Here is a 14,621-nt window from a genome sequence, read left to right as displayed (position 1 = left end):
AACGGTATGCTAAAACTCACTAATAAATATCTCACCCCATACCGCCCGCGGCGGAGCGGACTCTTGCCGTTTTAGATTCGGCAGCTCGGAACAGAGCCTGTTCACCACACCGTCTTTTCAGAGCTCGCATTCAATTTGAAGTGAAAAAAAAATTTGGTCGCCATCCCGCCCTGCGAAAGTGGATGTCCAGCAACGCTGTTGTAGACCACTACAAAAGGTGATGGAGGTGGATATGAAATGTTTCGCGACGTCTCGGCGGGCTTGTCGCTTAAGCTCGGCTAGTGTCACTAGATAAGAGTACAGAGAGTATCGGCACTCTTTTCTCCTATTGTTCAGTGCCGCCAACATGGTCTTTGGTCAGTTCACATTACGTGACATTTGTTAACACCACCCACGGTTCATAGGAGCTGCCATTGTGTTGTTTGTGCGTTTTAGTCGGTCAACTCTGGAAGGCTTGGCTTGTCCTCCCTGCTCCGCGGCTGCGCGCGACTGGCCTCGTTCCGAACGCGAATCAAAGATAACGCTAGTGTATCAGCTTTTTAGCAGCAGAAGTGTGTCCAGAGATGCCGTTTTGCTGCGTCTTCGGTGGCGTTGTTAACAATCGACCCGGTCGAGGTTAACAGCGAGGCCGTAGATGCGGCTCGCAACACTGATAAGAGCCAAAATAGGAGCCGTTGCTTACTTGCGTACCTCAAAGGCGGTACTCTAATTCCTTATCTACTTGCACTACGCTCGGCTTCTTTGGCGGCAAATGCTGGGTCCTGCCTATAGCCTGACGCGCGCTCGGCATCTTGGGCAAGAACTGCTCTGTTTAGTGACACTAGGCCTGCCTAGCCTTCAAAAATAATCTGCAAACATAATCCTTACCAGGAACACACGGGAGGGGGGTCCCATTGTTCGCAGGCGCTTTATCATCCGCAATGCAGTTTGGATTCTTGTTTTGTGATTTCCTTAAACGAGTTCTGTGCTCTATGCTGTATACCTGATTAGACATGCTTTCAGCGTCTTAGGCCTTGGCGCCTTGGCGTTTTTGCCCACGGAGATCGGTTTTTGCCCACGGCGATGAAACAGTTAGGGGGTAGAGGTTTACAGCTTTGCCGTAAAAAATGCGTAAAGTTACAAACAGGAATTGTCGAATAAATGCTTTAGTCGCACTGCTATACACCGAGCTTCTTTAAAGTAAACTTCACTACTGCACTCACATGTATTGCTGGGGGGGGGGGGGGGGGGGAGGCGCCGTATATGTAGTCTGACACTAAATAAGGAAGTCCCTAGGATCTTTCATTAAATACCTCCTCAAGACTCCATCTATCTCTAAGAAGCGCTGTATAGCGAACACCTTTAAAATTCGCTTCACAACTCTACATGCGTGCTTTGCTTGGAAACAACCTTCCCAGGGTTAATATGGGAGGTGCGATACGAAAACATAATATCCATGAGCCTTCACAATAAACACCTCCACAAAACCCACCGAGTCCCATCGAGCGCTGTATACCACGTCCCTTCAAAGTCTGCTTCATTTCTTTAGATAAATGTATTGCTGAGAAGAGATGCTTTGCAGCGTCAATATATTGCGCGCATGCGCCTTTTGTATGGGTTCCTCACATAATGCGGTGTCTGTACCACTTGGATGTGACAATAAAGCTGCCTCAGGGTATATTAACTGAACCACCATCCGTAATGAAAGTGTGTTGCTTCAAGGCTGTGTGGTTACTGCTGGACCCACGAACGATGTAAGTGGTCTTGTGCAAATATATAAAGGCCCAAGGAATATTTGTTTGCGGCATTTTCGTATGCGGCCATAAGTGCAACACATAAAGTGTTACAGACGAACATAATAGTTTCCTCGCTCAGTCCCTATAGAAACTCTTCCGCATCTGAAATGCCACCAAATACTGCGAAGATACGTTTCGCATATAAGGTGTCCGAATCATTGCTTTCATACCGGCAGCTGCGGCCTTTTCAGATGGAAACAAAGAAAAAAGCGCACGTGTACTTGGGGATTTTTAACGTCCGCCGACATCTCGGCGCGTGGGCGTTTTCGCTTTTCGGCTCAGGCTGAAAAGCGGCCACGGCTTCCGAGACGGAATCCCTGTATTGGAGCTAAGCCGCACAGCGCCTTAGCCACTGAGCCACAGCGACTGGTTTCTTTTTTTCTTTTTTTTTCAGTGCACTAAGGCCACCGCGGCGAGTATGGGCAGAGATTTCGGCGCACGCTGAAGACGCGGAGGTTTAAATTAATCTGGAACCTTCCACTACGCGCATGCCGCAGTGGAGGGTTCCGGGGGGGCTCCGGACTGAAATGTGCCAAAGGGTTTGCAAACACTGTGAGTCCTGTGGGCAAATGTAACTGTATGCCGGAACACTCCCGGTACTATCAATTTCTCGTGCGGTCTCGCGTAATTGGCTACCCGGGTCGTATTTCGTAATGTTTTAGGGCGCGCATCCAATCACGCGAGACCGTACGAGAATTGAATAGCACAGAAAGTGTTCCGGCACCCACTAGAATTTTCCCCATGCAGTGCGTGCAAACGGTCGGCGCACAAACTGCGCTCCGAACCCGAGCTGCATACATGGCATTAATTACTTCAGTGTAACGAATCTACAGTATAAATTACATTTTGTCGTTATAAATGTTGGAATGAATTTGTTTTTTGCGGTGACATTTTAGTAATGTAAGGAATTGCTCGTCACGATGATTTCGGAGATATGTGGTTGCTACTTTTTGGCAACGCGCCATAAGAACCTCCACTGGAACGCTGCTAATTTTCATGGCTGACCGGGGCAGAAGAACTGACGTTGTTGAAAGAAAAAGGTTCGAAGTCATGACATTGGCGCAGCGGAAGTTTATTGCTTCCACCGCGTTCAGCCCCGTCATGAACGAAGCCTGACGCCAGCTGTTCACAGTCGTTCATCAGAGCACGTGTGGATGGAAACAAATTTAGTCCGGCTATTTCTCTATTTATTTAGGTTAAGCGCGAAGAGGGGTGATCGGAAGGGCCGCAACAAGTTCAGTTCGAGTGGCTGGAGCTGAGCCAAGGCCAAGTGCAATACGCGCCGATCGGGTGAAACCAGTGGAGGGAAATAATTCGTGGATCACGCCGGGTCCGGCAGATAGTAAAAAAAAATTGTATGTATGTATGGCGGAAATTAAGCTACCTCAGTCACTCAAAAGAAAAATATACGACCGTGCACACTACCGGTTGTGACGTACGGAGCTAAAACCTGGCGCCTTACTAAATAACTAGAAAGCAAACTTAGGTCGGCTCAACGGGCCATGGAATGAATGATGTTACGAGTAACACTCAGGGAGAGGAAACGAGCTACCTAGATCAGAGAAGAAACTAGAGTAGAAGCTATTATAGTTCAAGCAAAGAAAAAGAAATGGACTTAGGATGGTCATGTGGTGAGGCGAACCGACAACTGGTGGACAGTTAGGGTGACAGAGTGGATACCAAAAGATGGGTATAGAAGAAGAGGAACTCCATTAATCTTATGGAGGAATGAAATAAGGGGATTCGGGGGTAAACTGTGGACTCGAGCGGCGCACGACAGGATCAATTGAAGGTAAATGGGAGGCCTTCGTCTTGCAGTGGATCTGAGCAGGCTAACGAAGCCATTCTGCATAGGCTGCGCTTGAATGTGGCCTACACGGGACATTACCTGTACAAAATCCAGCAGGCATCTTCACCTCCTTGCTCCAAATGTGACTCACGAGAAGACATCCATCATGTTATATGCGTGTGTCCAAAGTACACCGTGCACAGACAGAAACTCATATTATCTTTGTGCAGGCAGCTTGGTGCGGGACTTGAGCTGAGGACTGTTTTGGGTCCATGGTCGGGTCCCAGTCAGGCTGCGCGTGCAATCAAAGCTCTTTTGGAGTTTCTTCGGAGCACAGAACTGGACAGAGTTTTGTGATTGAAAATTTTGGCCGCATCAAATGACATCATTTCGTTTTCACATTTTTTTCTTTCTTTTTTTTCCTTTATGTTTTTCTTCTCTCATCTAGCGTAGCAAGCCAGCCCGACGGCTCGGCTAACATCGCTGGTTTTCATTAAAGTTATTCTATCTCTCTCTCTCTCTCTCTCTCTCTCTATGTATGTATGCATGTATGTATGTATGTATGTATGTATGTATGTATGTATGTATGTATGTATGTATGTATGTATGTATGTATGTATGTATGTATGTATGTATGTATGTATGTATGTATGTATGTATGTATGTATGTATGTATGTATGTATGTATGTATGTATGTGAACTGATGTGCACATTTACTTCGTGGGGGATCGGCAAATTCATTAAGCTGATGCCAGCTGGCCTTCTGGAGTAAAGAACGGCCCCGCCGACGCGTGTGGAAAAAGTCACCACCCCACAACCAGCAACATTCCACAATAGTTATACTATCTGGCTGCAAAGTATTTAAATTTCAGTCACCTGTTCAGTTTTTGTCAACCCTCAACACAATGGGTTGTGTGGTACTGCTCAGTTTAGCCGCGCGCACCACTAAGTTTTAGGAGAGGAAAACTTCGAGATGACACCAAAATTTTCTTTTTTATAAAAGTTCAGTAAAGTATCTCTTCATTTCGTCAGACGTATCCTAAGATATATGATTTTCGTACTTGTACCCCAGTGCGAAAAGACAGCCCAATGATTTTTTTTTTATAAACATTAAAATTGGCAACAACAAAAATGATACAGTTACGGTTTTCTTGCGAGGAACCACGGGGACGTACATAAACAAGTCCTGGCTTTGTCTTTCCTTCCTTAACTTCACAAATCTATTTATTCTCTTTCTTTTTTTCCTTATAAAATTATTCCCTTTCCTGGACTGAAGATAAAGATATAAGATTAACATGCGATAGTTACATAAACCCAAGAAAGGCGTTTCACGCTTATGGGAACCGCAACGTGCAGTATCTATTTCTCTGGTGTTTTAATATATCTTTTTCTTCTAAGCAACGTAACTACTGTCGTTATGCTACAGTTAGCTGACAACATACGTAGGTTACTGCGGGCTAGATTGAAAGTTGCCCATTCCGTGCTACAAATGTACAACGGTGCTGCTCAAAACATCGTACGCCAGCCATTAACAACAGATTGTATTGACAGTTGGGTTGTGTTCCGATAAGCTTGCGCCTTTTAACACGCTGCCTTAGCAACCACGCTGTGATAATTCCAGGTTTGTTTCTTGAAATTTCTTTTTGCAAGTTTTAGTATGACGAGCCAGCAAAATTCCGTAATGAACCGATTCATCTAGTCCGCATGCGCCCGACACTCCTTCAGCCGCTCTAATCCTATAGAGGAACAACCTTTGGCACAGGTCCCAGCGCTAATGGGGATTCCCTGGCGGAAGACTGGGTTAGACGCGGGAAGTGGGCTGGCCTCGCACGCGCCGCTGTGACGCAGCATGGCGGGGACACAATACCATGAGCACTTGGTCGTGTGTACTTACTTGGCTTACAGTTACGCCCTTGGCACCGCCACTCAGCTGCTTCTTGAGTGACGCGTTATCCATTTCCAGCTTGGTTTTAGCATCCTTGAGCACCTCCAGTTCCGTAGCGAGCTTAACCGACAACTGGTTGGCAACGTGCAGCTCGTCCTCGAGCACTTTCATCCTTGTTTTGTCGACTTCGATTGTCGCCGTTTTCTGCAAATCTGCCACCTTGTCGTCCAGCTGCCCTCTTTCCAACTCAAGCTGCTCGCAGCGCCTCTCGGCCTTGCGCAGCTTAAACTGCAACACGCGACAGTTTTTGGACGTGGATTCCAGCTCCTTCTTGAGGTCCTGGTACTCGGACTGCTGGTCCTCCCTGTATGAATCCTGAAGTTCCTCTAGTTGCTCCTCCAGATCCTGGACCTCCTTCTTAATCTCCTCGTTTTCTTCCATGAGCTCTTCGCACAGGCTCTCGGCCTGCTGAAGCTTCACCCTCAGCGTCTCGGCCTCCTTTTTGGCATCCTCGTCCGCGTTCTTTTTGTCGACCTCCTCTTGCAATTCTTTCACTTCTAGCTTCAGGCATTTGTTGTCGTCCCTCAGTTCCTCGTTGATGGCCTCGAGTTCGTTGTTCTTAGACCTCAGCTTGAGGATCTCCGACGCTGTCTTCTCTAACGTCTTCTTGTCGGACTCGGTGAGCTCGGATCTTCTCTTTTGTTGCTCGACCTTCTCCTTCTCTAGCCTCTGGATCTTGTCCTCGGCCGCGGCCAGCTGACTCTTGAGTTTGGCCACGCTGTTCTCCATGTCCTCGTAGCTGTCGTAGTAGGCCAACGTGGTGTCCGTGGTCTCGGTCGTTTCCGTGAGCGCCACGCTTCCGTCATCGTCGTCATCGTCATCGTCATCGTAGCGGTCTTCCTTTTGTTGGCTAGCGGTCGTCTTTACCTTTAGGATGAACTCCACGTCGGCGGACGGAGACGCGACCGTCGCGGTGTCCGTGGGCAGCGCGGGGGATGAGCTCTTCTCCACCTCCTGCGCTTCCACAATCTTAATGCGCTGGCTGCTGCGTCTTCGCTCCTTGTCTTTGGCGGCTGTCGAGCGTTGGTCGCTGTCACTGCTTAACGACTCTGAATCGCTCTTGTACGACGACCCGATAGAGTTACGCTTGGAGCTGCCGTTCTCAACGTCCTCGCTGCTTCCAGCGGAAAGTGGCCGTCGCCTTCTCAGCTTGACACTGGTTGTTTCTCCCTCCTCGGTAGCATTTTCGTCCACGGTACGTCTGCGCCGCACTGCTGCTTTAGCGTCGTCCTGCGGGCTGTTTCCTGTTGTTGGCGCCGCCGCTGCCTTTGCGGCCTTCGTTTCTCCAGCTGCCGCTGCTGCGCCAGACGGGCTCGGCTTCGTCGTCGAAGCGGCAGCAGGTGTATTTTGGGGCTTTGAACCGCTGTCCTTGCCACTCTGAACGGGCTGTCTCCCCGCTTGACTGGCCGCCTTGCCAGCAGGCCCTGGTGGAGCCGTCGAAGCCGCCGGTGACTTGCCGTGCTCGGATACATCGCGGAAACAGCGCTTGCACCTCGAGGCCTTGGCGAAATGGGGCACAAATCCGGGGCACTCCCCGGCACTCATTGTTCGGCCGCCTCACTTTCACATCATACCGGCGACGACCGACGGCTATCACGTGCTCACAGAGCGACGCATCGTCACATTTGCAAGTTCCGCACCACGCCGCCGGCGCGGAGAAGGCGGCACCATTTCGCTTGCAGCACGGGAAGGCGAAGAAGCCGCGGCTTGCGCGCAGGACGCCTTGGCAGAAGGGATCCATAAATACCAGCCCTAGGACCGGCCGAGGAGGCGAGGTATTTTTGGATTCAGACATGCCAGCGGCGGTGGCAGCACAGTGCTGCTGCATCAGTCCCCGGTGGCGGTCCTTCGAGCGGCCTGCTCAATGGATGGAAGAGACAGTGGGCGGCGATGCCAGCGCCCTCTAAACGCTCGCCCGCCGTTCCGTGGCATGCTGCGATTGCGCCCCGTCGCCGGCTGGCCCTGGCCACAGCGGGGAGACGTGGCTGCGTCATGTTCCGCGACGACGTGTACTCTCGCTGCTCGGCGTGGCGCCTTCACGCGTCGACGCAGATCGAAGTGTGATGTAATGTAGGGGCGCCTGAGAGGAACCATATGGGAGGAAGCGATTTGGAGGGCGCTTGATTATAGCTTCACTTCCCTGTCGCTTGGTTGCTAAATCGTCACGGGCCTCTCCTGGGCCACGGGAAGGCCGTCAGCATCGGAAGTGGAATGGGAACATTGGTAATAAGAGAAAGAAGGAAAGAGGCTGCCTTTACGACATTGGGAGCTGAATTGGGATCGCGAATTCACTGAACTCTTAAGCCATCTAGAAGATCGTAGCGCTTTTTTTTTTCCAAAGGTTTGTGCAGCTCAATTTTGCGGCATCAATATTTAGTTACCTAGTAATCTCGATTTAATAGATAGCTGATTATTCAGTTCTCGCTGGCCCCAGGTACAGAAAGAATGCTTTTGCCTCTCCTTGATGTGCTCCGGCCTCTCCTGTCAGTCCCCGAAAATGATTTGCTTGGGGGCAACTTCGACTGCTCCTAAATGCTAGAGACAGGTTGGGAAGCAGAGGCAAGGTGGAGCCGTCGGCGCGAATTTTGAAGTCCGTATTGCAAAGCTGCGACTTGGTGGATTAAAGCAGGCATTGAACGTAGCACACTATACGGGTTGGCGCAGCCGGTTGCATGCCTTGTTGGACCGCGTATATGCTCACGGGGATTTGTTATCGCAGATGCTCAGCGACGAGTCACACCAGACCTCTTCTCCGACCACGGTCTCCTTACTTGCGCCGTCCAACTCAGCCACAGTTCTGCGGTTCCAAACTCAAATTAGCGTTTGGTAATGAATGGCACTGTTTTAAAAAATACGTTGTTTACCGAAAAAATTACCAAAAAATACAAAATCCTAAATTAGCTGCTAGACACTGCCGCCTGAGAACAGTTGAAGAAAAGGGTCAAGCATGTGGCAATAAACATAGGCAGAATGGAGGCACAGCCAAGGAGCGCAATCTTTTATACACCCTTCGCGGTCTCATCGAGAGCAAAGAGGAACAGCGCGGAGAATCGCCAAAAGACATACAACTCGTAAAAACAAGAACTAAGGAACGAGATGGGGCGGTGCTTCGGGGTATCTCTGGTCCGTAGTCGAGAGTTGTAGGTTGAGCGCGAGGCAACAACTATCAAAACTTTTTTCGGGCCTTTGAAAGGGAGTGCACTGTTCAAAAAAAAAAAAAGTATTTCCGAAGTTGAACCCCGTGGTGTGCTTGCCTGCGGGAGTGGGGAAGTAGCTTGACCTTCTCCTACTGTTTTTCCAGGTTCTGCAGCGACGACAAAGACCCCGAACCCGTCCCAGAGAAAATACTGCAACACATTCCGAAAGTGTCGGAGGGTATTAAGGAAGCAATAAACACGCCCATAACACCCTCTGAGGCAAAACAGACAATTAGCAAGAACTGAGGCAAAACAGACAATTAGCAAGGAGTTGTCGCAAACTTCTACTTAACTTTCCGCAAAGAACTTAGCCCCATCCTTTGCCACCCTCTATGGGGGGAAGTGGCACTCTTCCGGATGGCCGCCGCGTCATAGGCCTTGTTTTCGAAGAGAAGCCATTCCGGCATGGTCGAATCAGTGGTATTTGGAGAGGGGTACATGGACGTGCAAAAGCAGACAGACAATGCAACCCTCCGTCAAACGAAGACGATGGTTGAACGCTAGGGAAAGCCATGGAATGCTTGTGTCAGTAAAGCACTAGAGAGCGGAATCGCAGTGCAGCAAACCGTCTCAATAAGAAACAGGTGTTCGCATAAAGAGCACACACTCTTGCGTCATACTCTCTACCAATAGGAGATTCGCGCGGTAGATCAAGCCACATAAGACGGAACCACGGCCGGGCTGGAGCGGCGGCGCGCGATGTGACCAACTCGCGCACGCCGCCGCTCTATAGCCCGGCCGTGACGGAACGTGCAATTCATTATAATGTAAGCACCATTCAAATAGGGTCCGCTCGCTTCCATGGGTTGGTCCATTTGGTGTTGGACTTGATTTTGGAAAGCTTCGCATTCTCCCATCGTTCTCGTTTCGACGGAGAGGTAGTTGATTTTTTGCGGCCCACCCTTTTAGGACCTTTTTTCCCCTACACTTGCAATCCTGAGCAGAGGAGCATGTAGGCGATTGTAAACGCCGGCAAAACTCTGCTTTTCAATAAATAGCCTTCTTTCTCTTCTTCTATGTATGTGTGTACTCCACATCAAGCGACTTTCACCATCGACAAATTGTTAGCAAGCCACGCTTCTTTTCCGCTGATCATACTCGGTCAGCAGTGTCCAGGTAGCGCAAGTCTTCTACCTGGACACCATTGATCCATGCTTCCATGTTACGGCCGGCGTACAGGGGTTTCCGCAGTTGTTGACGTGCTACTGACACGCAGCGCGGCCCTCCTTCACACTATCGTCACGGTAACTGGCCATCGCGTTGAATCGCCCTTCATCATGGTTGATTTACAGTCGCTATTTCTTCCGAAGGGTATGTCGCTTGCAACGATTTTGCCGTCTCGGCGTCTACAACGTTTCAGCGATGACCGTCCACGATACTCCTGACCATTCCAACAACCACGATAACAAATCTACTGACCTATCAACAACAGCTCATGGCCGCGAACTTCTACATCTGCTGTCTTGTTATTGATACATTTTAGATTTTCACAACCGCTCACTGCATGAAGCAATCACAATCAAACATCGCATCAACATCGGTGAAGCCAGCCACAACCACCAGCGGTCCTGCTGTATACCGCAAGTTCAACTTGCAAGTCATTTAAGAGGAAGCGGATGCAGCGCTCCGCAAGGGTACAAAAAATCTTCCCCCGGCCTGTGAGTATTACCCATTCCTTTTGACATGAAAAGAGATGAGAGCTGGATGTTTTGTGTGGGTTACAGTCGCCTAAATAAATAAGATTACCAAGATTTTGAGTAGATGAAATAACCCATATATTTTACATGTATTCCCTGTGCTCTGTACTTCCCTTTGTGGTTTATGTTTGGTTATGTATGCTTTCGTTTTACTCTTGCGTTTTGTACTTTTCTTACAATGCTGTGTTGTAAGTTTTTACGTTCCTCTTCGATTATGTATAATTTTAGTTAAAAATTATTTTCTATCATGTATGATTTTAGTTTGGTTTAATTTGCTGCTTGTATTTGTTTACTGCAATCCCCTTACAACAGTGCTTAATTAGCAATTCGGGCACTTGTAATAAGTAAGTAAATAAATCAATAGATAAAAGACATATAACCAGGGCCGGATTAACAGTGCTTTGGCCCTGTTCAAAAAAAAAAATGCTTTTTTCGTACAACATGCCTACATATGGGATTGCGCAAGAATCGGGAGTTTTGAGGGGCTAGATTGCCCGCTTCATAAATTTCGCGAAACTAGGAATTGGAAACAAAAATGCCGTGGAATAGTGCGCACCCCGTCACATTTAAACGTGATAACACGGGAGTAGGACAGGTGCACACCCCCGCACACACCCCTAATTTCATGACGTGTGCTAGTCTGCTTGCTGACGCAATTCGTGCCGTAAGATGCAGAAATAAAAGTGAAGAACGCGCGAACATGGCGTAGCAGACAATACGTTCTACCTATTCTAGAATTCGGCTCCATCCTTTTTTCAAGTTGTCCGTTTTATAAGCTACGTCCATTGATTAAACTAGAACGACAAGCTTTGCGCTTGTGTTTGGGATTACCGAAGTGCGTCCCTATTCGGGTATTATACTGGGAGGCTCGCATCCTTCCTCTGATTCCCAGATTCAAGGTGTTAACAGTAGAGGCATACCTTCGTGCAATGGAATTGCCTATTTCAAGGTCGCAAGTGGTCTTCGTTCACTCCCCATCGTCTTTTTTCGCTCAGCCATGGCCCAGGTACAAACGCCCACAGGTGGTGCTTGCACAGTCTCTATTGGCCACATTAAACATCAACATTCTCTCGATTCCTTCCTTTGAACCTCGAAATGCGATGGTGGAAATTGATTTTGATAAAATTTCCCCCTCAAATTCCAAATATTTGCCGGAGAAGACGATATCTGGTCTTCTAATCACCCATTTAGAGAAGTTTTCCACCCACGTGGTTGTGGCCACAGATGCGTGTGTTCAGGAAATAAAGGCTGGTATAGGTATCTTTTCTCTTGTACTTGACTGGTCATTTTCTTTGCGGCTACCCAATTTCACAACAGTATTCTTCGCAGAATTTTTGGCGATTGCCCTTGATTTTAGAAAGCTCAATGGAGACCATTCGAAAGTGCTTATTGTGACAGACTCGCTTTCAGTCTGCTCCACCCTATCTACTCCAAGTTTTACCCCTCTTCGCCGAACGCTCTCGATGCTCGTACCATCCTATGTACAAGAAATCCGCCTGGTGTGGGTTCTAGGACACAGGGGTATCCACCTTAATGAAACCGCTGATTATCTGGCAGGTGTGGCATTGAATGGACCACTGGTTGATGCTGTGTCACCCATAGCCCAAGTTGTTGAATCCCGGTTTCGCAGGTATAGCTCGCTGGACAGCTTGCCCCCCGACAGTATCTCTGGCTGCCCCGAAATTGAGCACCTCCGGTATTCGTGGAAGAGTGACGTTGTGCAGTTGCGATTGTGCGAGGTCACATTGACCAGCTTTCGCTGCCGAGTGCCTAATTTGAATTTCTACCTTCACCGCGCAGACATAGTGCCTTCGTCCATATGCGAGTTTTGTCAAGAGGAGGAGACAATTGAACATTTCCTGCTGTCTTGCCGGCGGTTCTCCTCTCTCCGAAATCCATTCCTGGAGGTTCCCCTCCGGCGCCTGGTTCTTTCCTTGTCGGTTCGAATTTGCTGTCATTTGGGGCATCGGATTTAGGTTTCTGCCACGGGGATGTCTGTCGCACCCTTCACGCTTTTATTTCACAATCAGGTCGCCTGCCCTGTTAAAACACATCTCGATCGTACTATCTTTTTCTGGTACGTGTAGTATCGGTTTTTGCGTCAGTATGTTATAGTTTTCTTTTCCTTGGGTTCTCAAAATTGTTAACATCATGTCTTTCATATTCTCGACAGTTTTATTTACCCGTAGTTTGATTTCTTAACCATTTCACAAAATATGACTTGGCCAATCCCCCAGCAACCAACCAACCAACCAAGAAGCCGATCCAACTAATTCGCTTCAAAATACAGACACTGAAGTGAAGAAATAGACTTTAACGTGATGTTTCACGATTTTGCTCTTTTTTTATCGGACATGTACGCCTTAAGGCATAGGTTACCACATTTTTGGCTCTTGAACTTTACTTTGTTTATAGCAAGAGACCTCGACGCTTTCTCCCAGTGCGGCATCTTTCTCTTCTTTTTTACGTTTCTTTCTCCGAAAGGGTAAATGCTGCAGCATCCGTACCGTTGAAAACCACTTGTTCTGTGCATCAATTCTTTTTTCGTTAGCCCTCTCCCTTTGCCATTTTATATACAGCCACGTAGGGCGCCGATCCTCCACTCTGGTGGATAATCGAACCGCCTTTTGTGGAAATATAATTGCTGCAAGGATTCGATTCGAAGCAGTGAATTACTTTCTCTATCCGTTTACACGTTGTACGGCTTCGAAGTGTGCATATGAGTGAAGAAACATGGTACAGGCCGCCGAAATTCATTTACCGCCAACCTGTTCAAATTTCTCTTCAGGCCGCCGTTAGAAAAGAACGTTTAGAACCACGGTCTCACCAACGTTGTGTCTCACGGTATGACTAGCGTCACCTAGCAGTGGAAATAGTAAGCGGTAGAGAAATGCAGTGTGCATGTGCTGCCACTCGCCCAAATGCTTCGCAAACGACGCAGACCGCAGACGACGGTATGGTGCTGCCATCTGTCCACTCATTGATCAATCTACTGCGAGCGTCTCGGCCGAGCTCCACTGCCGGCCCGGCGGGCGCGGCGGGCGTGCCTCTCGGAGTGCCGAGTCGGCCGATTGTTTGGTGCGAGTGATATGGGTGGAATAGATTTTCTGCGCGCAGGCTATCACTTATCCTAGCTGCCGCTAAACGCCCCCTCGACGACGACCCGCCATCGTGTGTGTGCGTGCGCTGCCCTGAAATGTCGTCGTCATCATCCTCGTCCATGGGTTCCCCACGTAGGCTCCTCCTGCTCTCTAACTCGACCATGTACAACGGCGAGTTCCTCGAGTTCGCCGCCGAACAGGTCAAGGATTTCTTCAAGAAGTCGCAGACGAAGCGGATCTTGTTCGTGCCGTACGCGCACAAGGACCACGCTTCCTACGCCTCCAAGGTGAAGGCACGACTCGGCGACCTGGGCTTCGAGGTGGACAGCATCCACGAGTGTCAGGACCCGGTGAGCGCGGTGAAGATGGCCCAGGGCATCTTCATCGGCGGGGGAAACACGTTCAGGCTGCTGAGGTCGCTGTACGAGACGAACACGGCGGAGGCGATTCGCATCCGCTGCCTCCAGGACGGGATGCCGTACATGGGCGCAAGCGCCGGCACGAACGTCGCCACGATCAACATCTGCACGACGAACGACATGCCGATCCTGTACCCGCCGACGTTCGTCGCGCTGCGGCTGGTCCCATTCAACATCAACCCGCACTACACCGAGACCGACCCTGACAGCAAGCACATGGGCGAGACCAGGGATCAGAGGATTCAGGAGTACCTCGAGGTGGGCAACAACGTGCCGGTGCTCGGTATGAAGGAAGGCGCTATCCTGAGGGTCGAAGGCGACACTGCTGTGCTGTTGAACAAATCGGCCAAGTTGTTCACCGATAACGCCGATCCGGTGTACTGCAAGCCCGGCTCTGACATGAGCTTCCTGCTGACCGATGCGAAGAAAGCCTAGAGGGAAAACTCTGAAAAGTGGGCGGTTATTTTTTTATCCTATCCAAAACCGAGCTTGGTGAATAAATGCAGCAGTACAGCATGCTCGTACTAGTTTATGCAAATGTTTATTCGAGTCAGTGAGCGTAGTGTTTAACGTGCGTGATAGCAGGTGATAGTTCCTATTTGCATGTGGTTGAAAAATTATTGTCGCGCTGTGCTTCCGGCGACGTGTAGTTTCTTTTGCGATGCTTATTCTGTGCACGAGCAGCTGCAGTGAGATT

General features: G+C 49.2%; 2 protein-coding genes across 2 annotated transcripts in view; one reads left to right on the top strand and one right to left on the bottom strand.

The window, feature by feature from the left end:
* The window catches only part of LOC144174903 (uncharacterized), a 59,392-nt gene extending 52,147 nt beyond the window's left edge, over nt 1-7,245 (bottom strand). The window contains exon 1 of the mRNA XM_077703882.1: nt 5,460-7,245. Within this exon, the coding sequence (XP_077560008.1) occupies nt 5,460-7,055 (1,596 nt within the window). The 5' untranslated portion in view covers nt 7,056-7,245. The remainder of the gene's footprint in view (nt 1-5,459) is intronic.
* Nucleotides 7,246-13,348: 6,103 nt separating this feature from the next.
* LOC144174902 (alpha-aspartyl dipeptidase-like) lies at nt 13,349-14,442 on the top strand. Its single transcript, XM_077703881.1, has one exon. The coding sequence runs from the start codon at nt 13,601-13,603 to the stop codon at nt 14,357-14,359; it is 759 nt and encodes a 252-aa protein (XP_077560007.1). The 5' UTR covers nt 13,349-13,600; the 3' UTR covers nt 14,360-14,442.
* The last annotated feature ends 179 nt before the right edge of the window (nt 14,443-14,621 follow it).

The sequence above is a fragment of the Haemaphysalis longicornis genome, unplaced genomic scaffold (genome assembly GCF_048455015.1).
Source record: "Haemaphysalis longicornis isolate Haplotype H1 unplaced genomic scaffold, Haemaphysalis longicornis Haplotype H1 scaffold_3, whole genome shotgun sequence".
NCBI lineage: Eukaryota > Metazoa > Arthropoda > Arachnida > Ixodida > Ixodidae > Haemaphysalis > Haemaphysalis longicornis.
The sequence above is the reverse complement of the archived record's forward strand: the minus strand, read 5'-3'. Positions and strand labels throughout refer to the sequence as shown.

Excerpts from the sequence above, each read along its gene's own strand:
- LOC144174902 (XM_077703881.1), top strand. The coding sequence starts at position 13,601 with ATGTCGTCGTCATCATCCTCGTCCATGGGTTCCCCACGTAGGCTCCTC.